Source organism: Podarcis pityusensis (assembly GCF_964106645.2).
Source record: "Podarcis pityusensis genome assembly, chromosome: 8".
Taxonomy (NCBI): Eukaryota; Metazoa; Chordata; class Lepidosauria; order Squamata; family Lacertidae; genus Podarcis; species Podarcis pityusensis.
Window position 1 is genome coordinate 30270592 of NC_138033.1, and position 24101 is coordinate 30294692.

Consider the following 24101-nt stretch of genomic DNA (forward strand, 5'->3'; position numbering starts at 1 on the left):
TGAGGAGCAAATAAATAGATAAATGGCCAGTCAGCTGCCGCAGTGACTTCCTGACTGGAAACCAGAATGCACGAAGAACAGCTTTTAGTTCTTATTGCTGATCTGTTTTCCCAGAAGCTGAAAGCAACGCCATTTCTTTCTTTCAGGTTAGGATCCAGCATCCAGTTCACTTGCAACGAAGGCTACGATTTGCAAGGTTCCAAAAGCATCACCTGTAAGAAGCTAAGTGGTATGATAGCAGCCTGGAGTGACCAGAGGCCAGTTTGTAGAGGTGAGGCAAGTAACTGTGCAGTGCCAAACACTCCAAATTGGGCAGGAAATTGGTTTCAATTTCCACCTTCTTGGGGGTTCATTATAAGCAGGGAAGGGGGGGAAATATGATGCTGTGAACTGTATCAAGTTCACTCGGTAGGGGTCTCTTTTCAGGGTAGCATCCAATAACATCCTTGCTGAGAGCCTTGGTTGGCCCATTAATCCTGCAGCATGTGTAGCCTGCAGTGGGGCTGGGAATGGTTTAATTGCTTCTCCTTGTTTAATCTTCTAAACACACGTTTCCCTAATTGTAAGGTGTGGTTCAGCTAAAGAGGTGCAGTCACTGAGTTCTTCCTCCATCTGTCAAACTTACCTCTTTGGCTGGGACAGGTGTGAGCAACATTAGGCACCGAAGCCCATTTTCTAAGTGTTTTAGTGTCCCAAATCAGCAGGAATTGGGATGGTGGGGTCAGAGTGTCCTTCAAGATCCAAACAGTCAACAGGTGTGATCTCCGAAATCCTTTATGCTTAGGCTAAAAGCAAGGAAAGGTGACAGTCGCTGGTTCATGGGGGTTTTCCATAGATGTTTAAAAGTGCAGTTTGAACATTCCATGTTGACATGATGATGCTATACTGACTAGCCTACACAGAACTGCCACGTGCCATGTTTACTGAACGTAACAGGGAAACTTGCTTGAGGTTAATATATTTATTTACTTATTTATTTCATGGAATCATAGAATTGCAGTGGAAGGGACCCCAAAAGTAATGTAGTCCAACCCATTGCAATGCAGTAATCACAGATTGCAGGAATGACAGAGGACCACCCAACCTCTCTTTAACAGCCTCCAGTGCAGGAGAGAGTCTACTATCTTCATTTCTAAAGAAACAGTACATGTAATGAACATAAACTAAGGGCGATTAAACTGTGAACTTCCAGATGTTGTCAGACTCCAACTCCCATCAGTCCCAACCTGCAATAGCCAATGGTCAAGGGGGGTAGAGTGAAGTTGTAGTTCAGCAACATCTGGAAGACCACAGGTTAGCCACCCCTGGCATAAGCAATCAACGGGGGGGGGGGGGGCATATGCCAGAGGATCAGTGCTAATAACGCTTAGGGCTCATCCACAATTCCACTCCTGGAAAGCATGGGTCCAAGCAGTTTTCCTCTTGCCCCACTCCTTTCTAAGGGAAAATTCACTCTTTAGTGATAGATCAGAACAAATGGCAAACTAGGGGAAACCAGAATTGCTGTTTGCTCCGACTGAGTGCTAAAGAGCACCCCCCCCCCCCGGAAATGTGGATAAGCTCTTAATGTCATCACCAAATAGGGACTCCAAGGGCTCATCCACACTTCTGCTTGCCTTGCACTTTCTCCTGGAGAAACCTGTTGTTTACTGCTGAATCAGAACAAACATCTATCGTGTTTTTTCCTGCAGATTGATGTTTGTTTTCCGATTCAGTGTTAAACAGTGGGTATTCCTGGGGAAAGCATTGGAACAAATGAGAAAACACTCAGACCCATGCCTAGAAAGGACAAATGGAAAGCGTCTCTGATCCATGCTTTCTGGGCATGGGACAAGTGGAAGTGTGGAATAGCCCCAAGCAATTGAAAGGAGAGGATGTATGGTGTACTGGAGATTTCTGTGCCCCATGGGGCACATACAAGGTATTTCTCTGGGCTTACAAGACATTCAAGAAGGAAAGAGAAGAGGCAAGTTTGTGCCAGAGATGTCCTGGAGACGGAAGTTGAGAGTCCTGTCTCCTTCTCTATCTGCTGTAGTATTTAGTTAATAGGGAACATCACACTTTCCACTTCACTGGATCTCTCCGTCACAAGTCTTTCTGAACCATCACTGCACAGCTTGTGCATTTCTGCTCTTTCCTTTTTTTCTTGGTACTTGCTTGGCACTGCAAAATCCCGGCTAATTCCCTGATGTGTGGATGAATTAAATCAACATAAGAGGATATTTGGCATAAATATCTGACTCTGCAAATGAATTCTATAGCAACCTTTCATTTGAAATAAGGGAGGACTTGCCAGTGCCATTGTGATCGTGTTAATCATTAATTTTATATACAGTCACAAACTCCTTCCTTTTAAAATTTAGACTTTTCTTATCCCTGTAACTATTTTTTTATACTGTAATTTGGGTTTGTTAGGTTTTTTATTTAAAAAAAAAAACTTTCAAATGCTGAAGCCTTGCCTTTTTGATGAATTGTATTAAGAAGTGAGTTTGCAGATGCTCAACCGGGGACCTAAGGAACATTAGCTGGGTATTCATCAGGACTTCCAAAAACCTACTTTAGCCATTTGGGGCAGGGGAACTACAGGGGACCAGTGAGATAGGCTCTTGAGAATGATTGCCCATAACAGTACATACTGTGAAACACCCTGAGTGCTATCAAATTCAAGTCTGACCAGCTAGAAGGGCTCTGATCAATGGTGGTTAGTGTCCATTGTAGAGTCAAAGGCAATGACAGGTAGCGCCGTTCCCTGACTGGTTGGAAGGAAGAAGGCGAGCAGATAGGAGATTGCTAGGGGATTGGTGGGGCAGAACCCCTTTCACCCTAGTGGCTCTGCTAGACTAGGAAAGTTCAAGCAACACCTCCCCATGTGTTCACTGACTACACTGGGGAGGGGGCAGTCATATTGCATTCACTGTCTATTCCCCACGGCCCCAAATCTGACAGAACTTACTTACTTACTTACTTACTTACTTATACATACCCTATCCATCAGGCTGGGTTTCCCCAGCCACTCTGGGCGGCTTCCAACAGAATATTAAAAATACGATAAAGCATCAACCATTAAAAACTTCCCTAAACAGGGTTCCCTATTATTCGCTTGACATCTGATGGGAGGACATCAGTTTGAAGAGACTACGTAGAGACAGATGTTTGCTTGTATGAGCTCCTCTGGTCAAGTGAGAAAGCAGATTAGCCAGGGATCTGGCTTATCCAGAGGAGATCCTGTGCAAATAAACCTGTATACACTTCTCTGGGAAGAGGGATCCATTGTTAAGGCACTATGAGAAGTGTAGTTGTGTGAAAGGAATGGGTTTCCTAGCAACTGTCAGTGTTCTGAACAAACTACAGCTCCCATAATTGTTTGGGAAGGGAGCATGACTATTTAAAGTAATATCATCGTACTTTAAATGCATGTAGCCAGTTCTCTTGTTCCTCATTTTCTCTTTTTGCTTCTCCTGCTCTGCCCTTCTACATTCAGTCCCTTCTTCCCCACGCCATGCCTGAGATGTCTTCCTCTGTCTCCTATCTCCATCTTTTTTTTTTTGCTAAATGAACCATTCCTGTGGGGTGTCTTGGCTCCTGACATACAGACATCTCCATCTGTCTCTGTATTCAAACAGCTGCTGAAGACACTCTTCTTTGCTCAGGCATCTCCACTGTGGTCATTTCTTCTTTCGTATCACCCTCATATTATGTCACCCTTGTTTCATCTGTAATGTGAGCAAGAGGGCAGGACCTGTGCTTTCCTTTCATTTAGGAAAAAAAAATCTGTGTAAATTTAATAGATTCTTCAAAACTGCTTTTATTATTACCACTAGCAGCAATTAGTCATTATTATTTATAAGAGTAAATATTGTTAGTATTTTGAGGATGGATCCAATTTAGTGTGTGTGCAACACTTGATTTGTTTGGTTGGGGCAAAAGTAAGGATAGCACAATAGGCTTCCAGGAATTGCTTCAGAGAAGGGATTTATCTCAGTGATGTGGCACACAATTTGCATGGAGAAAGTCGCCGGACATCTCCAGGTAGACTTCTATCTGAAACCAAGAGGTCTGTTTCAGAATAAAGCAGCTTAATAGTTTGGCGAAGGGATGTAGTTCAGTGGTAGAGCACACAGAAAGTCCCAAATTTAAGTCAATTCAACTTTGATCCCCAGCAGCTCCAAGTAGGTCTGGGAGAGATTCCTGTCTGTAACCCTGAGCAGGTGATGCCAGTCAGTGTAGACAATGCTGAGCTGGAAGGACCAATGGTCTGACTTCATATGAGGCAGCTTCCTCTGTTCCTGCTCAGATCTAAGAGACACTTACAAGAAATTCCTTGTATGTTGCCTCCCAAAGTGGTGTTCAGAGCATTTAAGGTCTAAAACTGAGCCTTTCATGAATCTGAATCCTAATCTGAAATGAATTTTGATGCTGGCATCCAAACTTATGGATTTCCCCATGAACCCAGAGAGAGACACTTTGTGTCCACCTTTTCTTCTTAAATCTTGCCTTTTTATCCTCTCTTTCATCCAAAGTGTTCTTCAGAAATATTCTCCATCATCCCAGAACCTGTGGAAAAGCCAGACTTAATTTGACTGCCTTCTATTAAATATTTACAGTGCTGGGATTTGATTAGGCCTTCAGGCTGAGCGTGGGTGAAGGAAGTTAAAGCCCACCTCACTCTCTATCAGGAAGCCATACTGCAAAACAAATTTGATAGTGTTGCCAATAGTCTGCTTAGCTGCCAGGTATGGCCTCTTCTCCCTGCTCTTTTTTGAAATAAATTGATTGCATCTTGAGATATCTATGCCAAACCACCTTCTCAGTTTCATAAGTGCGGAGTTATATGCACAATCTTGTAAGGTGCTCTGCATCTTTTGAATCCCAGCTTTATTTCATTTTTATTTCGTTTTTCTTCTTCTAAAAACAAGAAATATAAAATAAGTTTCTAGCTCTCATTGGTGGTGGAGCTAGAGTTTGTAAATGAACTATGAAGGGTAAATAATTTATAATGTTATTGCCTTAGAATTCGGCCACAAGACTTTAAGGTATGTTTTGCTTCTTTGTTTGTTTTGTATAACTCAAGTCTTACAAACCAACAGTTGAACATTTCTTTTTAAAAAAAACTATTTTAAAAAATGCACAGGGCAGTCCTCGTCATGTCTATTCAGAAGTAAATCCAATAAAATTTGATGGAGCTTACTCTCAGGTAAATGGGTATAGGTCTGTAGATTAGATTTGTGGGGGCAAAAGACAAAAACACTCAGCTTTATAAACACCCCCTCCCCATAAGTACAGTTTGGGTTTGTTATTTTTGTGTTAGGGAGGGGGTTGGTTTTATTATTATTATTGAGTTAATATCCCACCCCACCCCCTTTCTGCTACTGTACTTGTGTGATTACTCTGTGCATTCAAGATCCAAAATGAGGGATGATCCTGCCTTTGGGCAACCTGTTTACAGTAGCCCAGGCCCACACAAGCTGTGACCCAATAAACCAGGTGGGGCTGATGGGAGTTATAGGGGACTGGGAAAGGAACTCTGGAGTCAGCTAGATGCAATGCTTGGGTCAGATTTTGAAGGACTCACTCCTGCTCTTGGCTCAGTGTGGCATCCCTGCCACTGTGTCCTAATACTACTGCAAAGGTGGAAAGTTGGGGATAGCCCTCAGGTTGGCTAGCACATAATTCATATGCAGAAGGTTTGATCCACTGGCACCTCTGAGTAAAATGATTTCAAACAGTCTGGCTTGGAAGCACAATGGAGAACTGGCACCCATTGGAATAGGCCCAGCTTTTCCAGCTGTTCTTCTTCCAGGTGTTTTGGACTACAACTCCCATCAGCCCTGGCACCATATGTCTGGGATGGTTGAGGCAGGTGAGAGTTGTGGTTCAACACATCAGGAGGGCACATAGTTGACAAAGTGCTGGGCTAGATGGACCAATGGACCCATTTGTGGAATACTCTCCCCAAGGAGGCCCATCTGGCACCTTCATTGCATATTTTTAGGTGACAAGCAAAATCATTCCTCTTCTCCCAGGCCTTTGGCTAATTAAACAATCTATGGCCTTTTAAACTCAGGGGGGTTATTGTTTTGTTTATGCTATACATTTGTGCTTTTATACTATAAAAGCTCTGTGATCCTTGGATGAGGAGCGGTATATAAATTTAATTAATAGTAATAATAACCCGAAATATCTGGAGGGTACCAGGTTGGCACAGTCTGCAATCCACTGAACACAGACCACCAGCCTTGCATTGAAGTCTGCCAGGTTCTTGATAATCCCATCCCCCTTACAGAGTCAAAGGCAGGCAGCAGAAGCTGAGCCCTTGTGTATTTCCATACATGACTAGTGGGATGCATTCAGCTTGGTGGTCTTGTGATGTGTGGGCTGGGAGCAGATGATCTTCAGGTGCTTTTTCAGTTTGTTCCTTTTGTGATTCTATGACTTGGTGGGTGGAAAGCAGAGTGGTGGGGTGGGATGAGGAAACAGCAGATAAAAGATGACACCTAATTTGCTGCCTGTGCATTCCTGGCCTCTTAACAAAGGGGCCACCCCAAGCTTAAATATTCCCTCCACACATACTCCTTGCTTTTTGTTTTCCTTTCCCCCCCACCCCCACAGCTAGGATGTGTGATACGTACCTCCGAGGCCCCAGCGGCATTATCACATCTCCAAACTATCCTGTCCAGTACGATAACAATGCCTACTGCGTGTGGGTGATAACAGCAGTCAATCCAGCCAAGGTAGGTCTTGCAGATGCATTGCTGGGGGGGGGGATTGGGTGTGTGCCCTTTTTGGGAAACCTGAGCAGAGTGTTTGCAAAGTTGGGCTCATAATTCAGCAGCAAACCTGGTAAAGGACAGGAAGTTGCATCAGCAGCAGGTGAGAGGCATATGAAAGTAGGGTGAGGCAATCATGTTCCAAACTAAATGGCTAAAATGTAGCTACAGGCTCAGCCATGGGACAATCCAGCTAATGCTGTCTTCCCCAATCTGCTGCCCACCTGATGTTTCGGGCTGCAGCTGCTACAACAAAATACAGCAATGCTGGCTGGGGCTGATGAGGGTTGTAGTCCAAAACATCTGGAAGGCACCAGATTGGTAACGGCTGAGCTAATGCAACCAAGGAAAGGTGTGTTGCTTTGTAATGTGATGCAGATATGCCATACACAGGTCAAGAAGGCCTTCAATTGGCAACAGGGAGGTGGGATGGATGCAACAAGGTCTAGAGTTTCTGTCCGGCTGTTCAGACAGACCTTTAGCATTTAGCTTTTGGTCCCAGCAAATGGTCTGAAGGCACTCAAGCTAAACAAGCCTGAGTCTAGTTAGTCCCCAGAGAGGGAAATGCTTGGGAACATCATGAATGCTGCCTTGGGTTCCATGATGGAAGAATGGTGGGATATAAATGCAAGGAAATGGTACTTAAATGAATAAATCTAACCTGGAAGCATTTATAGAACATGCTGGCAGTGTGAATATATGCATGGAAACTTTTGTTATGTCATTTATCCTTACTTGTTGTTGTTGTGGCCCATCCTGAAAATTAGAACTCTATTTAAGTAAATCAACATAGCTGAAAAGGGATGCCCATTTTTTTGAACCAGTGGGGTTATGGTTCCCTGTGTATTCATTATGTATTTATAGCACTTTACCCTGAAAAAAGGCCCCCACAGCAGCTTACAGATTTTTTATATATAAAAAAATATTAAAGTGATTTACATACCACAGTTAATTTAGAGAATCCCATAGTGGTATCAGCAGATACTCAACCATAAGACACTCCTGCCTTCACTTATAATATAACATATCACAATATAAAAGGAAAGAAGATCAAGGAGCAAATTTGCACACAGGCTCCTACATGCAGAGTTCTTGTAATGACCAGCTGGTTTGAAAAGATTTCAAGGAGAGGAGGGTTTGAAAGTTGCTGGTTTCTCAGTGGAGCCTATGGGGGGGGGGAGCGGCTGCAATCATTTCCATATTCCTCTCTTTCCTGGGGGACAGGCTACCAATGGCTGTTAGCCGTGATGGCTAATCACGCTTCTGAGTAATGCTTCTGAGTACCAGTTGCTAGAAACTGCTGGTGGACAGTTGTGCTCAGGTCCTGTTTGTGGATTTCCCATGGGGGTCTGGATGGTCACTGTGAGCACAGGGGCTGGGCTAGATGGAGTGTTCATAGAATCATAAAATTGTAGAGTTGGAAGTTACCCCAAAGGTCATCTCTTTCAAACCCCTGCATTGCAGTAATCTCAACTAAAGCATCCATGACAGATGGCTTTTGCTTAAAAACCTCCAATGAAGGATAGTCCACAATCTCCCTAGGGAGTCTGTTCCACTGTCAAACAGCTTTTACCCTTAGAAAGTAATACCTGATGTTTAGTCAGAATCTTATTTCTTGTAGCTTGAAGCGATTGGTTTGTGTCCTAACCTCCAGAACAGGAGAAAATAAGCTTGCTCCATCTTCCACGTGACAGCCCTTAAGATATTTGAAGATGGCTATCATATCTCTTCTCAGTCTCCTCTTTTCCAGACTAAACATACCCAACTCCCTCAACCATTCTTCATAAGACTTGGTTTCCAGACTCTTAATAATCTTGGTTGCCCTCCTCTGCACATGTTCTAGCTTGTCAATATCCTTCTTAAGTTGTGGTGCCCAGAACTGGACACAGTATTCCAGGTGTGGTCTGACCAAACAGAATAGAGTGGTACTATTACTTCCCTTCAGGTGAACATTAGACTCATGTTGATGCAGCCTAGAAAAGCATTAGGTATTTTTGCTGCATCACACTCGACTCATGTTAAGCTTGTGGTCTACTAAAACCCCTCGATCCTTTTCCCATGTACTACTTGCAAGCCAGTTTTCCTTCATCTTATAATTGTGCAGCTGTTTATTCCTACCTAAGTGTAGAACCTTACATCTGTCCCTATTGAAATTTATTTTGTTAGTTTTGGCCCAGTTTTTCGATCTGTTAAGGTTATCTTGAATCCTGATTCTGTCTTCTGTGGCATTATTACCCCTCCCAGTTTGGGTGTCATCTGCAAATTTGATGAACAACCCCTCAGTTTTTTTCATCCAAGTAATATATAAAGATGTAGAACAACAACTGGCCCAGGACAGTACCCTGTGGCAGCCCATTTATCTCTTTCCCCCAAAAATGATGAGGTACCATTAGTGAGCACTCTTTGGCTTGGGTCAGTCAACCAGCTACAAATCCACCTAGCAGTAACCTCATCCATTAGCCTGATCCAATAGGCTCTTATGTTCTTATAGCCTAGTGGAATGGTTGCACCAGATGACAGTTGATGGAGGACTCTGGTGGAGCTGACATTTTTCCAGAGCCAGCAGAGTCCCATTTCTTCCTCTGCTATAGCTTGCTGTGATAGTTCCTTCCCCTTGCCTATGACTAACAAAAGGAAAGTGAATTCTGTAAAAATATACATCATCCATTGCACAATATAGGGGAAATTATGCAAATGGACACTGATCTCAGAATTGCATTGAGTATATGCAGCCCCAACTGTATGGGTGTAAATTGTCTTGTGCAGAACAAATACTTGATCAGTAGAAGGGTTGTATCTCAGTGGTTCGAGATGTCAGAGAATTCCATCAGAAACAGAAATCCCTGCAATTTGTTTGTTCATCTGAGATCAGGAATGAAAAATCATACTACTGAATATGAACATTATTCATTTTTGTTAGTTTTTAGTACATAAATATTACACAAATAATTGCATTATTTTCTGCATTGTTTTTGATGTTTCCCTACTATTGAAATGAGTTGAAATTAATTACACAACTAGCTTCACAATCTGTCCTTCCAGTGAGCACTCAGGGCTGATTTCCTTCAGAATGGATAGGTTTGATCTTGCAGTCGATGGGACTCTCAATAGTCTCCTCCAGCGCCATAATTCAAAAGCATCAATTCTTCCGCGATCAGCCTTCTTTATGGTCCAGCTCTCACTTGCCACTATAGTAGATTAAGCTAAAAAACACTCAAGCACTCTGACATGGAGTTTTAAAGTAAGAACCCGTGCCTAGAAAGAACAGGACAAATGGTAAGTTAGAATAAACCCTCATTGAGGGATAGCCTGTCCAAGCAGACCAAGGAAAGAGCTCTTTTCTTGCGTGGCTGGCTGCTATTGATCCAAGAGGGAGAATGGTCCAGATGGCAGTTGGGCCAGGCAGATGAATGGAAAGACCCTCTCCATTGACTTTTGTCATGCTGTATGTTTAATGTGGGGTAGGGGCTGTAGGGCTGTAGCCCTCCAGATGTTAATGGACCATCTTTGACCTTGCTGGCTGATGGGAGTCCAACAACATCTGGACGGCCACAAGTTCCTCACCTCTAGTTTAGCATGAAGTGTGACGTGTGGAGAGTTGTACCCCGTGTAAGGAACATGAAGGATTACAAGGAGAAGATGCAGTCATCTTTTGTTGGGACCCTTTCGCTTTCCTGACAACTAGCAGACAGCACAGGAAACTTTTCCCTGGATGTGTTCCAAGGCCCTCCTTTAATCCTCACTGTCCTTGTTCCTGAGAATCAGATGACTGGCCAGAACTTGTATTGATGGATTTTGAAAAAATGCAGCTATGCTCACTTGTTACCACTCAGCTTGTTGCTATTAGTTTGAGAAGTTGTTCCACAACTGATGACTGATATCTTCCCTGTGTTTAAATAGCTGAGGATATTCCTTACAGTCCTGTGGGCTTCTCTTGTCAGGCGCATGAGGGGGAAGAGAGAGAGAGAAGGTGGAAAACAAATCAATTCCTTTTAGCATTTGAGTGCTGTCACCAGAATCTGCAGCAATTGCAGAAAATACAGCTGAACGAGTTTAGAGTGTGTCAGAAAAGCAAATTGTGTGTGTGTTGAAGATGTGGGTGGCAGGGTGATCTAGAGAGAAATCTCCCACATGTGGGTAACTGGAGACTTCTTCTGATGGGTTACATTACTGGACTAAAAATTTTAATGTTAAGTGTTATAATCACCCTCTCTTGTAGTCAGATACACAGATATACCCTGAAACAGTAAAAATGCTGATGACAACTCATTAATAGGAATGCATTGTATATAAAATGTCCCAGGTTCAATCCTGAATATCTCTAGTTAGAATAACCCCAGGTGGCTGGTGCTGGGAATCTTCTCTCCACCTGAGACCATGGGAGAGCCACCGAACAATGGTCAGACAAAGACCAGTGGTCTAACTCCATGTAAGCTACCTCCTGTGTTCAAAGGCTAGCAAATTGTGTAGCCCTAAAACAGGAGTGGGGGACCTTTGACCTTCCAGATGTTGTAGGACTCCAACTCCTATCATCACTGCCCATTAGCCATACTGATTTTGGTTGATAGGTGCTGGATTCCAGCACTATCTGGAGGGTCACTTGGCCCTAGCAGATTGTGGTTTGTGGAAATATTCCTAGATATGGAATTGTAAGGATATGGAATTTCTACGGCCTGCATATGCATGGACACACACCCCAGCAGATCTGCTAAGCTGAAATCTTATCCTTGGTTGTCAATAACCAGCCAACTAGTCTGAAGTAAAGTGACCCATAATGACTATTGACAAGCCTTAATAGCTGGGCCCATTGAAAACTGCTCAGCAGATTTCACCACATCTCATTTTTTTTGCTACTTGTTTTAGTGACTTTTGAAAGGTGGGCTTTATGCCATCCATTTATCTATATTTTCTAGGAGGTCTCTTGTTATTTAATGACTCATTAAATAATTTTCCATTTTTAACTAAGAGCAAAAGTGAAACTAGGGCAAGGAAGAGAGTGGAAAGGTAGGGGGAGGAAAGAATACATAAATAATTCTTGGACTCCAGAAACTTGTGTCTCTGCAACAAGGTTATGGTCCACAGTGTACTACAATGTAATTAGCTATTTAATTAGGGTCAGACTTGTTAAAATGTAGTTTACTTGAATGGCTGCTTTAACTAATGATGTGTGTCACTTAACAACCCTTTGTTCTTTGCATTAATTACATTATTCAATCATTACATGGTTTTTAATAATTTTTTTTTTTTAGTACAGGTTCATACTAGGTGGAGGTTTAATGCAACTTAGTGTAGGGAGAATAGTAAAAATAATTTGACAAAGCCTCTTGGGGGCCAAATGCATAAAGCAGGGAGTGGAATTGTATGTATTTATTTGTTTGCTGCATTTATATACCACCTTTCTACCAAGGAACCCAAGGCGCTTGACAATTTTAAAATGTTATAATAAATAAAGCAGGCCCTGGTGTAGTCTTTGCCTGCTGCTCTCACTCAGTTCTTCCTTGCCAGAGGGCAGAATATGCCCGCTCCCTGTGCCCCCTGCAGGTTGACATGAGTGCCAGCCATGTCCTTGTGTTTGGCAGCAGTGTGGGAGGGGCCTCATGCAATAGGAGCCTTTGACATGCACACTGAATGCATGACCATTCAGTGGCATGACTAGCATGTAAAGTGTGTGGCTTGCTGGATCCTATGACACTTTTCTCTTGCATGTGTGGTACCCATATGAACAGAATGCATGAATGGGCTACAGCCATCTTTGAGAAGGATTGCGCTCTTTTCCTCCCATGTACAAATGCAAACACTTTTACCTTCACTTTGAAAAAAGTGTAAGAACTTTCACTTGGTGGCTGAGGAGTGTGGGGAGTGCTTAATCAAATGTACCACATTATATTTGTTTGCCATTTTTCCAGTGATATATTATTACTTGGGCAGGATTGATTTTTTTTTTTTTGTTTTGATTTCCACATTGAAAGTTGCTCTTTCAGTGAAGTGTAGCTTTTTCATCCAGACATATGCAACCTGGTGGGACAGCCATGGAACTCTTGAGTTTGTGGGAGCAAGTTGCTGGCCTCCCACCTCCTCTCTGAGACTCCACATGATGCCCATAGAGGAGTTCACCAGCTCAGAGACCTAGAGGTTTCAAGTCTGAATTTGGGGGCTGGTGATGCTGATGCAGCTGTGGAGCTCTCTTCTCCTGCATTTTTTAAAAATAGATTTCAGAAGTGGTGGTGTTAAATTTTGTGCTGAATCCCCAGATTAAGCTGTTTACAGGATTGTGTTTTCTAAAGTGGCATATAGCAAGTGAAGTGGTGGGCCATACATTGAGTAAGGTAATTTATAAAACACAAATTTGCAGCCTAGACCTTCAGGTGGTGAGCAAGTCTGGGCTAAAGGTTTCTGTTGTTTCCCTGAATGTTTCTCTTCTCCTGCCCTTTATCTGTTTTATTGGTTATCAATAAACGTGAAATAGTGTTCCCAGGGGTCTGCTATCCAAGGGACTGATCAAGTCCACATCTGCTGAGTTACAGCAGTGCTGGGACTACCAGCACAGTGTTCCTGATCCTGAATAAAGACAACAACAGCAACAAAAACCAATAAACCAGTTTTCCCCAACCTTGTACCCTCAAGTTGTGTTGGACTACAATTCCCATTATCTCTAAGCATTGGGCATGTTTGCTGGGGGCTGATGGGAGTTGGAGTTCAGTAGGATGTGGAGGTCATCAGGTTGGAGAAGGTTGATTTAGACAGTGCCTATTGCATGATACTTTTCTTATTCCCATAAATACAGTCAGATACTTTGAAGAACATACTGTGGTGAGTGTTCACCAAAAAGACACAAACATATTTCTCCCAATTTTAAAAACTTATTTTTATTTCTCTCTTCTTTAAATCAAAGTTCTGAGGAACCAGGGAGAAGTGTGTAATTAAGGTCAGCTTCAAAAATGCAGCAAGGGCACAGGACTAGCCGGCACAGCTGCTTCATCCAACAAGTTGGTCAGGCTGGGGAACAAAGTTTAACACAGCAGTTAAAAATAGCCAGTTGGCTCTGTATATCATGTCACCCAACTGGACTCTGTATATTATGTGACCCAATAGGACCTGTGGTGTCCTGTTTTGGTCTTGCAGAGGCACCCATGGAGCATGGCAGGTCAGGTGTCAAGTCAGCATGAAGGAGAGCTCCTAATGAGCTACTTACTTCAAGGGTTAGAAGTGAACTGGCCCCTCTTGAACCTCTGCCTCCAGCCCACATTTCCTAGGTTTTGTCCAATTCTAGAGTCCCTTAAGGGCCAGCCCTCTGACCTGAAGAAAGGCACTTCTGCTCCATGGCCTCCCTCCTGATGTGCTCTTCCTCTGCCACTAGACTGGCAAGATACTGTGGGAGGCACTCCTTAGACCCAGGGAATGTGTCTGTGAGAGTCCTGGTCCCAGTTCTTCATGCCTTGGTGATGTGGGAGCTGGTTCAATGGATTCCTGCTAGCCAACCTCAGGTTCAGTGGTCCCCTAATCATCACCATCAGGCTCAGAACCAGGGACCAAATCTGGTTCTTTAGCTCATAGCACTGCAGCCTCCGACTTGGTGTCATGATCTCTGCTGGGCTGTAGGGTTGTGGCATGTGGAGCAGCAAGGTTGATGCCAGTCTACCTGAGAGATTCCCAGATAGTGCAGAGATGCCTAGTCCCTGCTGCCAGAATACCCTGTTTGGATTCAATGATTTACACTTGCTTCAAGCAGTCATGGATGCTATTTTTTGGTCAGCTGTACCAAAGCCGCAGTATTGTCAAACAAGCACTGTCATTTCCCAAGATCTAGGGAATGTTAGACAGCCTGGTACTGTACAGATTTGCAGCTCCCATCAGCCTAAGCCAGAATGGCCAATGGTCACAGATTATGAGAGGTGTAGCTCAACAAGAACTGGAGGACACCACACTGGCTTCGCCTGAAAAACTGACATGGATGCAAGCAAATTCATTCTCCTCCTCTCTCAGCCCCCCCCCCCTTGACATTCAGCCTTCCTAAGTGTGCACTGAGTATGCTCTGTCTTCACAGGACTTTATGGGGTGGGGAGCTGTCTCCTTTTTAAAAAAAATATATATTTTTTTCTAGTTCTACATCCTTGGGGGATACTCATCCCTCACCTTCTTTCCCAGTGGCTTAATTTAGGTTCCCTTTTCTGTTGACCCACAAGTACTGAGATTGCTTTTAAGGGGAGCAATCTCACCCTTTCTTCAAGGAGCCCAGGGCAGCATATATCCTCACAACAATGCTGTGAGGTAAGTTAGACTGATTGGCCCATGGTTACTCAGTAAGTTTCATGATTGAGTAGTAAATTGAACCCAGTCTTTATCTGATGCTGTAAGCACTACACCATGCAGATGCTCTTGGCGTAACTGTGAGCAATATGGCTGATTTAGATGATTGCACAGCTTGAATATAGTTGGGGGTAGAATCACTGAAGTTGGCTTCCTGATCATTCATTGCATCACTTCTATAACACTGGCTGTTACCCCAGATGTTCAGTGTTGCAACAAACTTTAGAAGTGGGACAGACTGAAAGATTGTTGCTTTCCAAGGCCCACTCAGTTTCTTTTATGGCTCAGTGGGAATAAGAACCTTGGTATAATAAACCCAAGCTCAACACGCTAGTCACTACTCCATATTAGCCCCAGTTTGTTCGATCCACTCCTTCTGTTAACCTGGTTCCTCCCTGACATTTCAACCATTTGTTCTAACACCATGTGTCTTTGGTAGGTCATCAAACTCAACTTTGAAGAATTCGACTTGGAGAGAGGTTATGATACGCTAACTGTGGGGGACGGTGGTCAGGTCGGAGACCAGAAGAGTGTGCTCTATGTGTAAGTAGGCTTTTCTTCATGTGATTCTGGTTGGGTTTTCCTGGAGTGTGCATGTCTTCATCACTGTAGGCAGTTTAGACTTCTTTGGCAGAATGTACATGCTCCCTTTTGTATACTAAATAATTTGCTGGGGTGGCCTGGAACAGAGAAGCAAACGTGTGTTACTGGAATGGTCACTCTCTTGGGAGAGAGTTACTGGTATTGGATTGTGGCAAGGGTCTCAGGCAGGTAGCAAGTGATAGTGGGCCTAGATTAAAGAGCTTGTTCTCTACAGTAAGAAGTTATTTGTTTTGCTAGGCCTTGCAGAAATGCTAGCTTACACCACTTCTTCTGCCTCAGCTCTGTAACCACTTCCTCTGCTGAGATGCTACAGGTCTCTCCAGAGACCCACACCAATGAGTCTGGGTGGCTGCCTGTTGTGTATCACCTCTTAATTTTCAGTATATTCAAAGTATATAGGAAGCTGCCTTATACTTGGTCCATCTAGTTCAGCATTGCCTACACTGACTGGCAGCAGCTGCCCAGGGTTTCAGGCAAGGGTGTTTTCCAGCCCTTATTGGAGATGTTGAGGACTGACCTGGAAACTTTCACATGTGAAGCACGTGCTGTTCCCTCAGCTACTGCCTTTTCCACTGGGCTTGATACTATCTTGATATATGTGGCGTGGGGCATTCATAGTGTTTGAAATGTCTGTCTTGGGGAAATAGGCAGAGCAGTGTTCATGGCCACATACTCTGGGTTGAGAGAACCAAGAAGAAATGGGAAGATGGTGGCTTCTTCCATTTACATAGCTGGTGGTACAGGGTAGAAAAGGAAGTGGGCAGCCATTTATCAAGCTGAACGCTGCATGTGGTGTGCCATGGATTGGAGGCAAATCAGAGTCAACAGTGGCAGTCTTCCCTCCCCAACCCTTTGAGGAAGGGTTGAAAGGAGTTGGAGAGACATTTGGTGGTTCAGGTTTGGAGCTATTCAGTTGTCATTTTCCGAATGCAGCTATTGGACTAGTTAATGTAGCCACTGGGGTAGCTAGTACATGTGTAGGATTTGGTGGCATGGGTTGTTATGGAAATGTTTTGATATAATTGTGAGTGATTGCAGCTACAGACAAGGCAAAATGGATTCCCCCACTCACCCGCCCCAAATATAGCACCCTCAATGGATGGGGTAGTACTGAACATTTTAGGGTATTGAACCCAAATTCCATATTACATGGAAAAGCAGGAATGCTGCTGAACAGTGTGTCCCTGGTAATGTGTTGATGAAAAGAAGTCTGTTCTGACATCATCAAGTTCCCATTTTCTTCTCCCCTTCAGCTTCATTGGCTGTCAGGATGGGAAACACTGGCACAAATGATGTCAAATCAAACACACTGAGGAAACACAGGGCATTTTCCAAAAAGCGTCTTGGCCATATTTGGAGCTGTGAAATAGTTTTCCCCAGCTCCCAATTGCAAATTGCTCATCAAAGGTTTTGCGTCTAGTTATTTGGATCCCGTTTCATCCTTTGATCTATGTGGCTTAACATAACTCTAAGCAATAAAAGCAATTCAAGTTCTAAAGTATGCAAAACTATAACAAATAAAACAAAGCTGTGCTTGGAACAACAGACAGTTTAAAGAACTTTCTACACTTAAGTGGAGGATAGAAATCAAATAAGCCTTTTCACAGAGTTCCTGTTTCTACCAGTCACGTTGAATTCCTCTTGGTTCTTATGGAAAAGTTAGAGAGATTGTCAAGGAAAGGAGGTCACCCCCATAGTGTTCCCCAGTCCCCTTCTGCTAAACAGAAGCTCAAGTTGACCTTGAGGCTATAAATGCATTTAGTAAGTGATCGTTCAAACCACATTACACTAACTGCCTGGGAAAACAGGTGCATTAGATTGTGCCAGCACTGAATTATGGGGGAAGCTAATGCCATTACTGATTTCACTCTCAGCACAAAGGAGTAAGCAGACTTGGTCTTTATTTGAAGATGGGTGGACAGATGGACGGATGAATTATGCATTGAGAGAAGCATGGGGACAAGACACACAGAATCTGGGAGAGGGAAATATTTTCCTTCTTCCAACAGGTTATCTAGTTCCAGTTCAGATGACCCTGCAGCAAAATTTCTGCTGGGAATTAAGTCTGGACAAATGAAGAGATTCTGCTGTAACTTGGAAGTGTCAAGACAGACACTGTGCAAACAGATGATTTAGCTAAGTGCACTGAAGGTGTTGGGTTATCATGGTACTCCAGAGGAAATGACAGCTTTCATGCCATTTACATTTCCTGTAGGAAATTAGAGAGCTGAAAAAGGTGCAGGAAAGGGCAACCAGAAGTACTGCAAGATGCAGTGATGGCCACCAATTCAGATGCATTTAAAAGGGAATTAGGCAAATTCATGGAGCGTAAGGCAACAAGCGATAATGGCCATGTACTTCTTTCAATGGTGGAGGTAGTATACCTCTGAATACTAGCTGCTGTGAATCAAAAGCGGAACAAGTGGACAGCATTTAGGACAAGTAGTCCTTCACAGTCAGCTACCGACTAGTGGAATTTGCTACTGAAAAGAGGATGCATGATACAGTTATCAGTGGCTACTAGCCATGATGACTAAATGTTCCCTCCAGATTCAGAGGTACTACCATGCCTCCATATTACCAGTTGCTGAAGAACAATCATGGGAGAGGGCTGTTGTTTTCAGGTCCTGTGTATGGGTTTCCTAAAGGCATCCAGCTGGTCAGTATGGGAAGTGTGATGGTGGACTACCAGGGTTCTTCTGATGTACCAAACTTGAAGGTCCATCTCATAGATTTCTTCAGTTCCATAACATGTGGCCCTTAGAGCATATCTGTGAGAACAGATACTGGGCTAGATGGGTCATTGGCCTGATCTAGCAGGCCATTATTATTATTATTATTATTATTAGTTAGTTGCTTTATCTTGCCCAAGGCAACCCAAAGCAAATTAAGTTCTATTAAATTTGTTAAGAGCCTCTGTTGTCCTCTAAAAAGTCGATTACTGAATTTTATACGAAGCGCTTTGTATGCAATATTCACTACCACTTTTAGCTCCTTTTGCATCTTCTCTTCCCACCCCCCTTTCATTCCTGCCATGTGCACATTTTGAAATCTTTATTAAATCTTCTATATAACTTGGAAAGTGGTTTGACTGTCTCTTCGTTATGCATTTGGACATCTCTTAAGATATTGTAACCAAAATTTGCATGTTGATTCCTGAGATCAAGGAGCATGTTTTCCTGTGGATGCCATTTTGAATAAGTAGAGTACTGAACCTTGCAAAACTGCCATGACTTCAAATCTGCAATGATTTTGGGGTTTATTAGAATTCCTGAGTGTTGCCAGGTAGAAAAGTGCTAGTAAATAAATAGAATAAAATCCTGACCTTCTCTCTCTCTAGATATATACAATAATATGAATATTGTTTTTCTTATCAGGTGCCTTACCAATACACTTGAGCATATGCACGTGTCAGTAAAATGCATAAGATTAATTATCGAATTAGAATATCCACAAATTTCCACCACTTTCAGCATTGAAAAGCAATCTTGATGGGTTCATTTGTACTGTCAAAATATTCTCCTCGCGTAGATCAGATTTCAGGGCAAAGTGATATTCTGAAACAATAAATGGACAAAGAAGAGGAAATTATTCTCCCCCTCCCCCTTCTTCTTTGTTATTCCTTCAGAAACTCCAGGTCTGGGTCACAGGTTCCTGGGGAATCTTGGCTCAAACAAAGCCTGAGTTCTGGACTCTGGTTTTGGGCACATATTTTAACTGTTGCCCCACAGTTAATATTTTGCACTGGCTACTAGATTGTTTACACAAACAAGATTCAGAGGATTTATCTCAGAGTTGCTTTCCTCCGTTTAAAACAAGAAAGAAATTCAGGTTGGTTCAGCTACATCATCTTTCAGACTGTCTTGAGCCATTTACTGGTTGCTGTGACTGAATTTTCATACGCAGCAGAATGAGATGGTCGTCCTCAGGTGGTAGAGTAAGCCATAACAGTTCAGACTGCAGGTGAGGGAGATCATTTCACCCAATGTGGTTGTATAAAAAACAAACCGGAAAACCCCTCCCTGCCAATAGAAGGCTAGCATGGCCTGGGACCTTTCTCCTCATGGTGTCACTTTTTTTGCTTGTGGGGAGTTTTTACTAGGGGATAGTTAAAAAGTACAGTTCTGCATTGAAATGGTACAGGCCACTCTACCCCCCCCCCCAATCTTCTTAGTCAGGTCTGAATTTACCTTCCAAACCTATGGCCTCCTCTCACCAGAAAGAGCCTCACAGCCATGCCAAGGTTAATATGATAAGTTGCTTTAAGACAAGAGATTGTTCTTACAGCAGAGTCAGTATACCCAGAACTTACAATATAAGGAGGTGGGAAAGAGGACCCTGACTGAAAGGTCTCACAATCTAAAAAATCTTGAGAAGTGGTGTAGCTCAGTAACAGAACACGTGCTTTCATGCAAAAGGCCCCAGGTTCAACCCCTGGTCCCTGGTAGAGCTGGGACAGACTCACTTTCTGAAACTAATAGTAAACACTATGGAGCCAAGTGGATCTGACTTGGAGTTGTTTAGCTCCCTGGGTTCCTGTGAGTCTGATTGTGCTAGAGAAACGCTCTCTTCCCTTTCGATATCTAAGTCAGGAGCTGCGGTGAGTTCAGAGGCTCTCTTCACAAAACAACATTTTCTAAATGGGGTGAGAAGCACTTGTAAGAAAAGTGTCCAGGGAAGTTGCAGAGCAAATCCTCCTGGACTTTCATATTGGAGTATTTCATACTGGCCAGGAATAACTTCCTCAGTGGTCCTGCACCTCATCTTTCTTTTGACAATTGTTGTGCCAGAGTACTCAAGCACTGTAAGAGGTCCATGCTCCATTGTGAGTCCAGTACCTCTTGGGACATGTATGTGAGTTTGCTGGAAGAGAGACTAGAAGGATCGGGACCCTGTTGTTCTCTAGCAGCATAGTCAGGCCCCTGCTTCAGATTGAGGGGCAAGATGAAACAGCCATTCAAAAGACTTCAGGTTAATTCTAGAAAGGCTTCCCAAGTAGAAGTTCCCAGTGAAAGGATAGAAGCAAGGGCAAGGGTTTTGCTGACAACAGCCAAGGGGCGAGGCATGCAAAGATTGGGAATTGTGAGCTGTACATGGAGTTGTTCATTTGCAGACAAAAAGCTGGTCAAAATGTGCAGTACAGGGGTCAGTAGAATTAACAGTGAACTGTTTCAGGCAGTAACTGGGATATAGACGGTCTGAAGCTGTCTAGATAAGGCAGAAATGTTTTTGGTTTGGAGGTCTGAAAACTGTGCCAGGATTGGATGTTAGAACATCAGAGAAGCCTGCTGGATCAGGCCAGTAGCCCCTCTAGTCCAACATCCTGTTCTCATGGTGGCCTATCAGAAATCTGCAAACAAGACCCAAGCACAAGACTACTACTCCCTTCCTCATGGTTTCCTTAAACTGGTATTTGGAAGCATTATTGTCTCCAGCCATGGAGGCAAAGCGAATGCATCAAGGCGAGTTCTCAGGTATGCTAGCATGCATCACGACTCATTCCCAGGTGCCATCCCCTCAGGCACTAACCAGACCCAGACCTGCTTAGCTTCATCAAGGTGATGACTTCATGTACCTTTAGGATCTAAACTGGGACCAGGCTACAGTAACTGGCCCAAAGGTTATCCAGTGTGCTTTGGGTTGGGGAATTTAAACGTGAGTCGCCTCAGTCCAAACCTGAGGCTTTGTCACCTGCTCCACAATTGCCTTACTTGCACCTGCTGTTTGACTCGCACATAGTGTGGGACTTTTGCTTGAATTGATTGGAGAGATTTTCCTTCTCTTTACTTTTCTAAAAAAGTTTAGGCTGCTTTTCCACAATTCAATGCACAGGAGCCAGTAAAGGAAACCAAAGGAACAATAAACCAACCCTACAAATATAAAAGCATTGAAATCAATAAAACAACCATCAAGCAATCACAAGACTATCATAAAAACAACATCAAAATAATATATTACAAAATCCACAGGAGTGCAGCAACAACCAGACTATTATCAATCAAGATAGCAGCAACATAATTGGTTCAAATCTGCTTCCCCATAAACCTGGCGGGAGACAGAGATTTTCACTAACCACCTAAACTTCACTGTGTTATAACTGCAAGAGGTTCCCTGAGGAATGGATGCTATGGAATTCCAAGGGCATGAACCCCATCCCTTACCATGATGGGTAATCTTTGCTTGTGTTTCCTGCTTGTAGGGCACTCTAGTCTAGGTTAACGGTAAACAGATTGAGATCTACGGGTTTTTACAGAAGGTCAAAAGAGATTTCTGACTCAGTCTAGCTGTTGCTGTTGCTAAACAACTGAGTTATCCATCCACTCTACAAAAGGGGGGGGAAAGAAAAACTTGGAGACAGTACCAGAGTTGATGATGTGGTGTTTCTCATGTAGTTTGCCTTGTGTGGCTCTTTTAAACCCACCCACCCCTCGAGAAGAAAACCCAGCAATGGATCAGGACCATGTCACGTGGTCTCCCAGCATAGACACTGTCATTTTGACAAGGGACAAATGCATCTATATATGGTGCCATGAGTATTTTCTTCTCATTGCAAATAACAGGTGCAAGGGGGAGGATTTCATGTGGGGGCAAAGAATTTAAACCCCTTAACACACACAACGCTCCAAATCTGCTCCACAGCTTTTTTTGTGTGTTCAGTTATGCAAGGGCAAACCAGTCACACATCTAGTTCCCACCTCAGGTCTAGTGTCATACTATAGTGTCTTCCCTTCAGCCCTCGTTTTGCAGGGTTTTGTCTAAAGTCTGCTCATCCTTTATCTTGTTGTTAGATGTGTCAGGTTAGTTAATCTGGAATGAGTCAGCCTAACCTTGAAGCTAGGGATTGGACGATGATCCCTTGATTTATGATTCTGTGAACTCCTTGGGAATTACTTTGTTGCTCCTTGGTGGATCATGAATCCATTGACGTGGAATCAGGCAGCATAGCCACATCCCTCGGTCTTTGCTCCTGACCAAGCTAGGAAATACAACTGTTTGAGGTCCCTCATTCCCACAACAGTGAAAATCCCAAATGTTTAAGAGTTCTTCTTTTGATGTCAACACGGGTTTGTCTTTGGGAGAGTTATGCCATAACATTTATCTGGAATGACCAAATTGACAGAGAATGATTTCAGGGTATTTGTAGGCACAGACTTGCACAGAAATGAGGGACAGCAGAGTGTAAGATACTTGAGATGATGCCTGCATTTTAAACTAAGGATTTACAGCACAATCCTAATCATGTCCACTCAGAAGTAAGTCCTATTGAATTCAATGGGGCTTGTTCTTAAGTGAGTAGAGGAGTTAGGAGTGAAGCCGTATAGGCGGTTGGTGCTGGTGGGTTTGGTTTGAGTATTATTTTAACCTAACGTGTTAGATTGGGTTACATTCCCCATGTTGCCTAAGGTCTGTACTTTCAGAAAATATTGATGCAGGCCATCTTTGGCAAGGAAATTATATTCTGCCCTCTGAAAAGACTGCATTAGTTTGTGAAAAGCATAGGGTTGCCAACACTCAATTTTGAGAGTTCTGTTACTTGGATGAGGCTAGTGGAAACGGGGGAAGGTTTAGGGGCAAGACAATGTGGGGAAGAGGATGTGATAAGAATCTCCCCAGGTGCTGTTGCCATATTGCCATGCTACACTGCCACAAACCATACAGCCTTTCTTGACTCAAAAGATTAGGGGCAGGGCAATTAGGAAGCACCCATCCCTTCCTGTTCCTATGGTGATATTGCACGCAGCAGTGTGTGAGTGGTGTATAGTGGCCAAGCTTGGTGGCCTTGCTTGTTCATGAGTTGGCTACACAATTCATGTATGCACACTAAGGAGAAGGGACACGGCTTGCTTTTACTGAAAATCTCTGGCAACTGAGCCAACCTTACTAAATAAAATCCAGCTAGCTCATGCTCCCTCATCCCCAACTGTGTCCTGTCCTGGCCTTGAAAGGGAGCCCAACAGAGGAGGACAGCAAGGTAGTTCAGGTGCTTCAGCACAACAGAGTGAACAACTTGCTCCTCTGAAGGCTAGAGGTGAACCGAGGCCTTTTTGAGCCTGAGTCTCCAGTCCATCTTTTCTAGGTTCCACCCCCTTCTTGAGTACTACAGTCCTTAAAGGGTTAACACTCTGGCCTGCAGATGGGAACCTCTTCTGCAATCCCTGGCCTTCTGGTGCATTTTCGGTACCCTTGGACTGTGAGGTAGGTCAGGAAGCACTCCATTTCTCAGCCCCAGGGGTTCTGAATCTGTGATGCTGGTGCTGTCGGATCTATTCCAGAAGGCTGCTGCCTTGGTTTTAACAGAGGTTCAGGAAGCTATTGACCCTGAAACCTCTGGTTCTGTGTCTGCTGGAATCTGTGGTCAGGACAAATCAGTTGCCCTAGCAAAATCTTCGCTCCTTGCATTTTTATTTTTATTTTATTTTTTGC

At 43.4% G+C, this 24101-nt stretch overlaps 1 protein-coding gene across 13 annotated transcripts in view; it reads left to right on the forward strand.

The window, feature by feature from the left end:
* CSMD2 (CUB and Sushi multiple domains 2) overlaps positions 1-24101 on the forward strand; it is a 501247-nt gene that overhangs the window by 282656 nt on the left and 194490 nt on the right. For 4 of the 13 annotated variants that reach the window (XM_081018274.1, XM_081018269.1, XM_081018275.1 and 1 more), the window contains 3 exons: positions 147-271; positions 6610-6731; positions 15514-15617. The exons of 1 other annotated variant lie outside the window; for it this stretch is intronic. In XM_081018274.1, coding sequence (XP_080874400.1) covers positions 147-271; positions 6610-6731; positions 15514-15617 — 351 coding nt within the window. 8 more of the 13 variants (XM_081018280.1, XM_081018270.1, XM_081018273.1 and 5 more) reach the window with 8 other exon arrangements.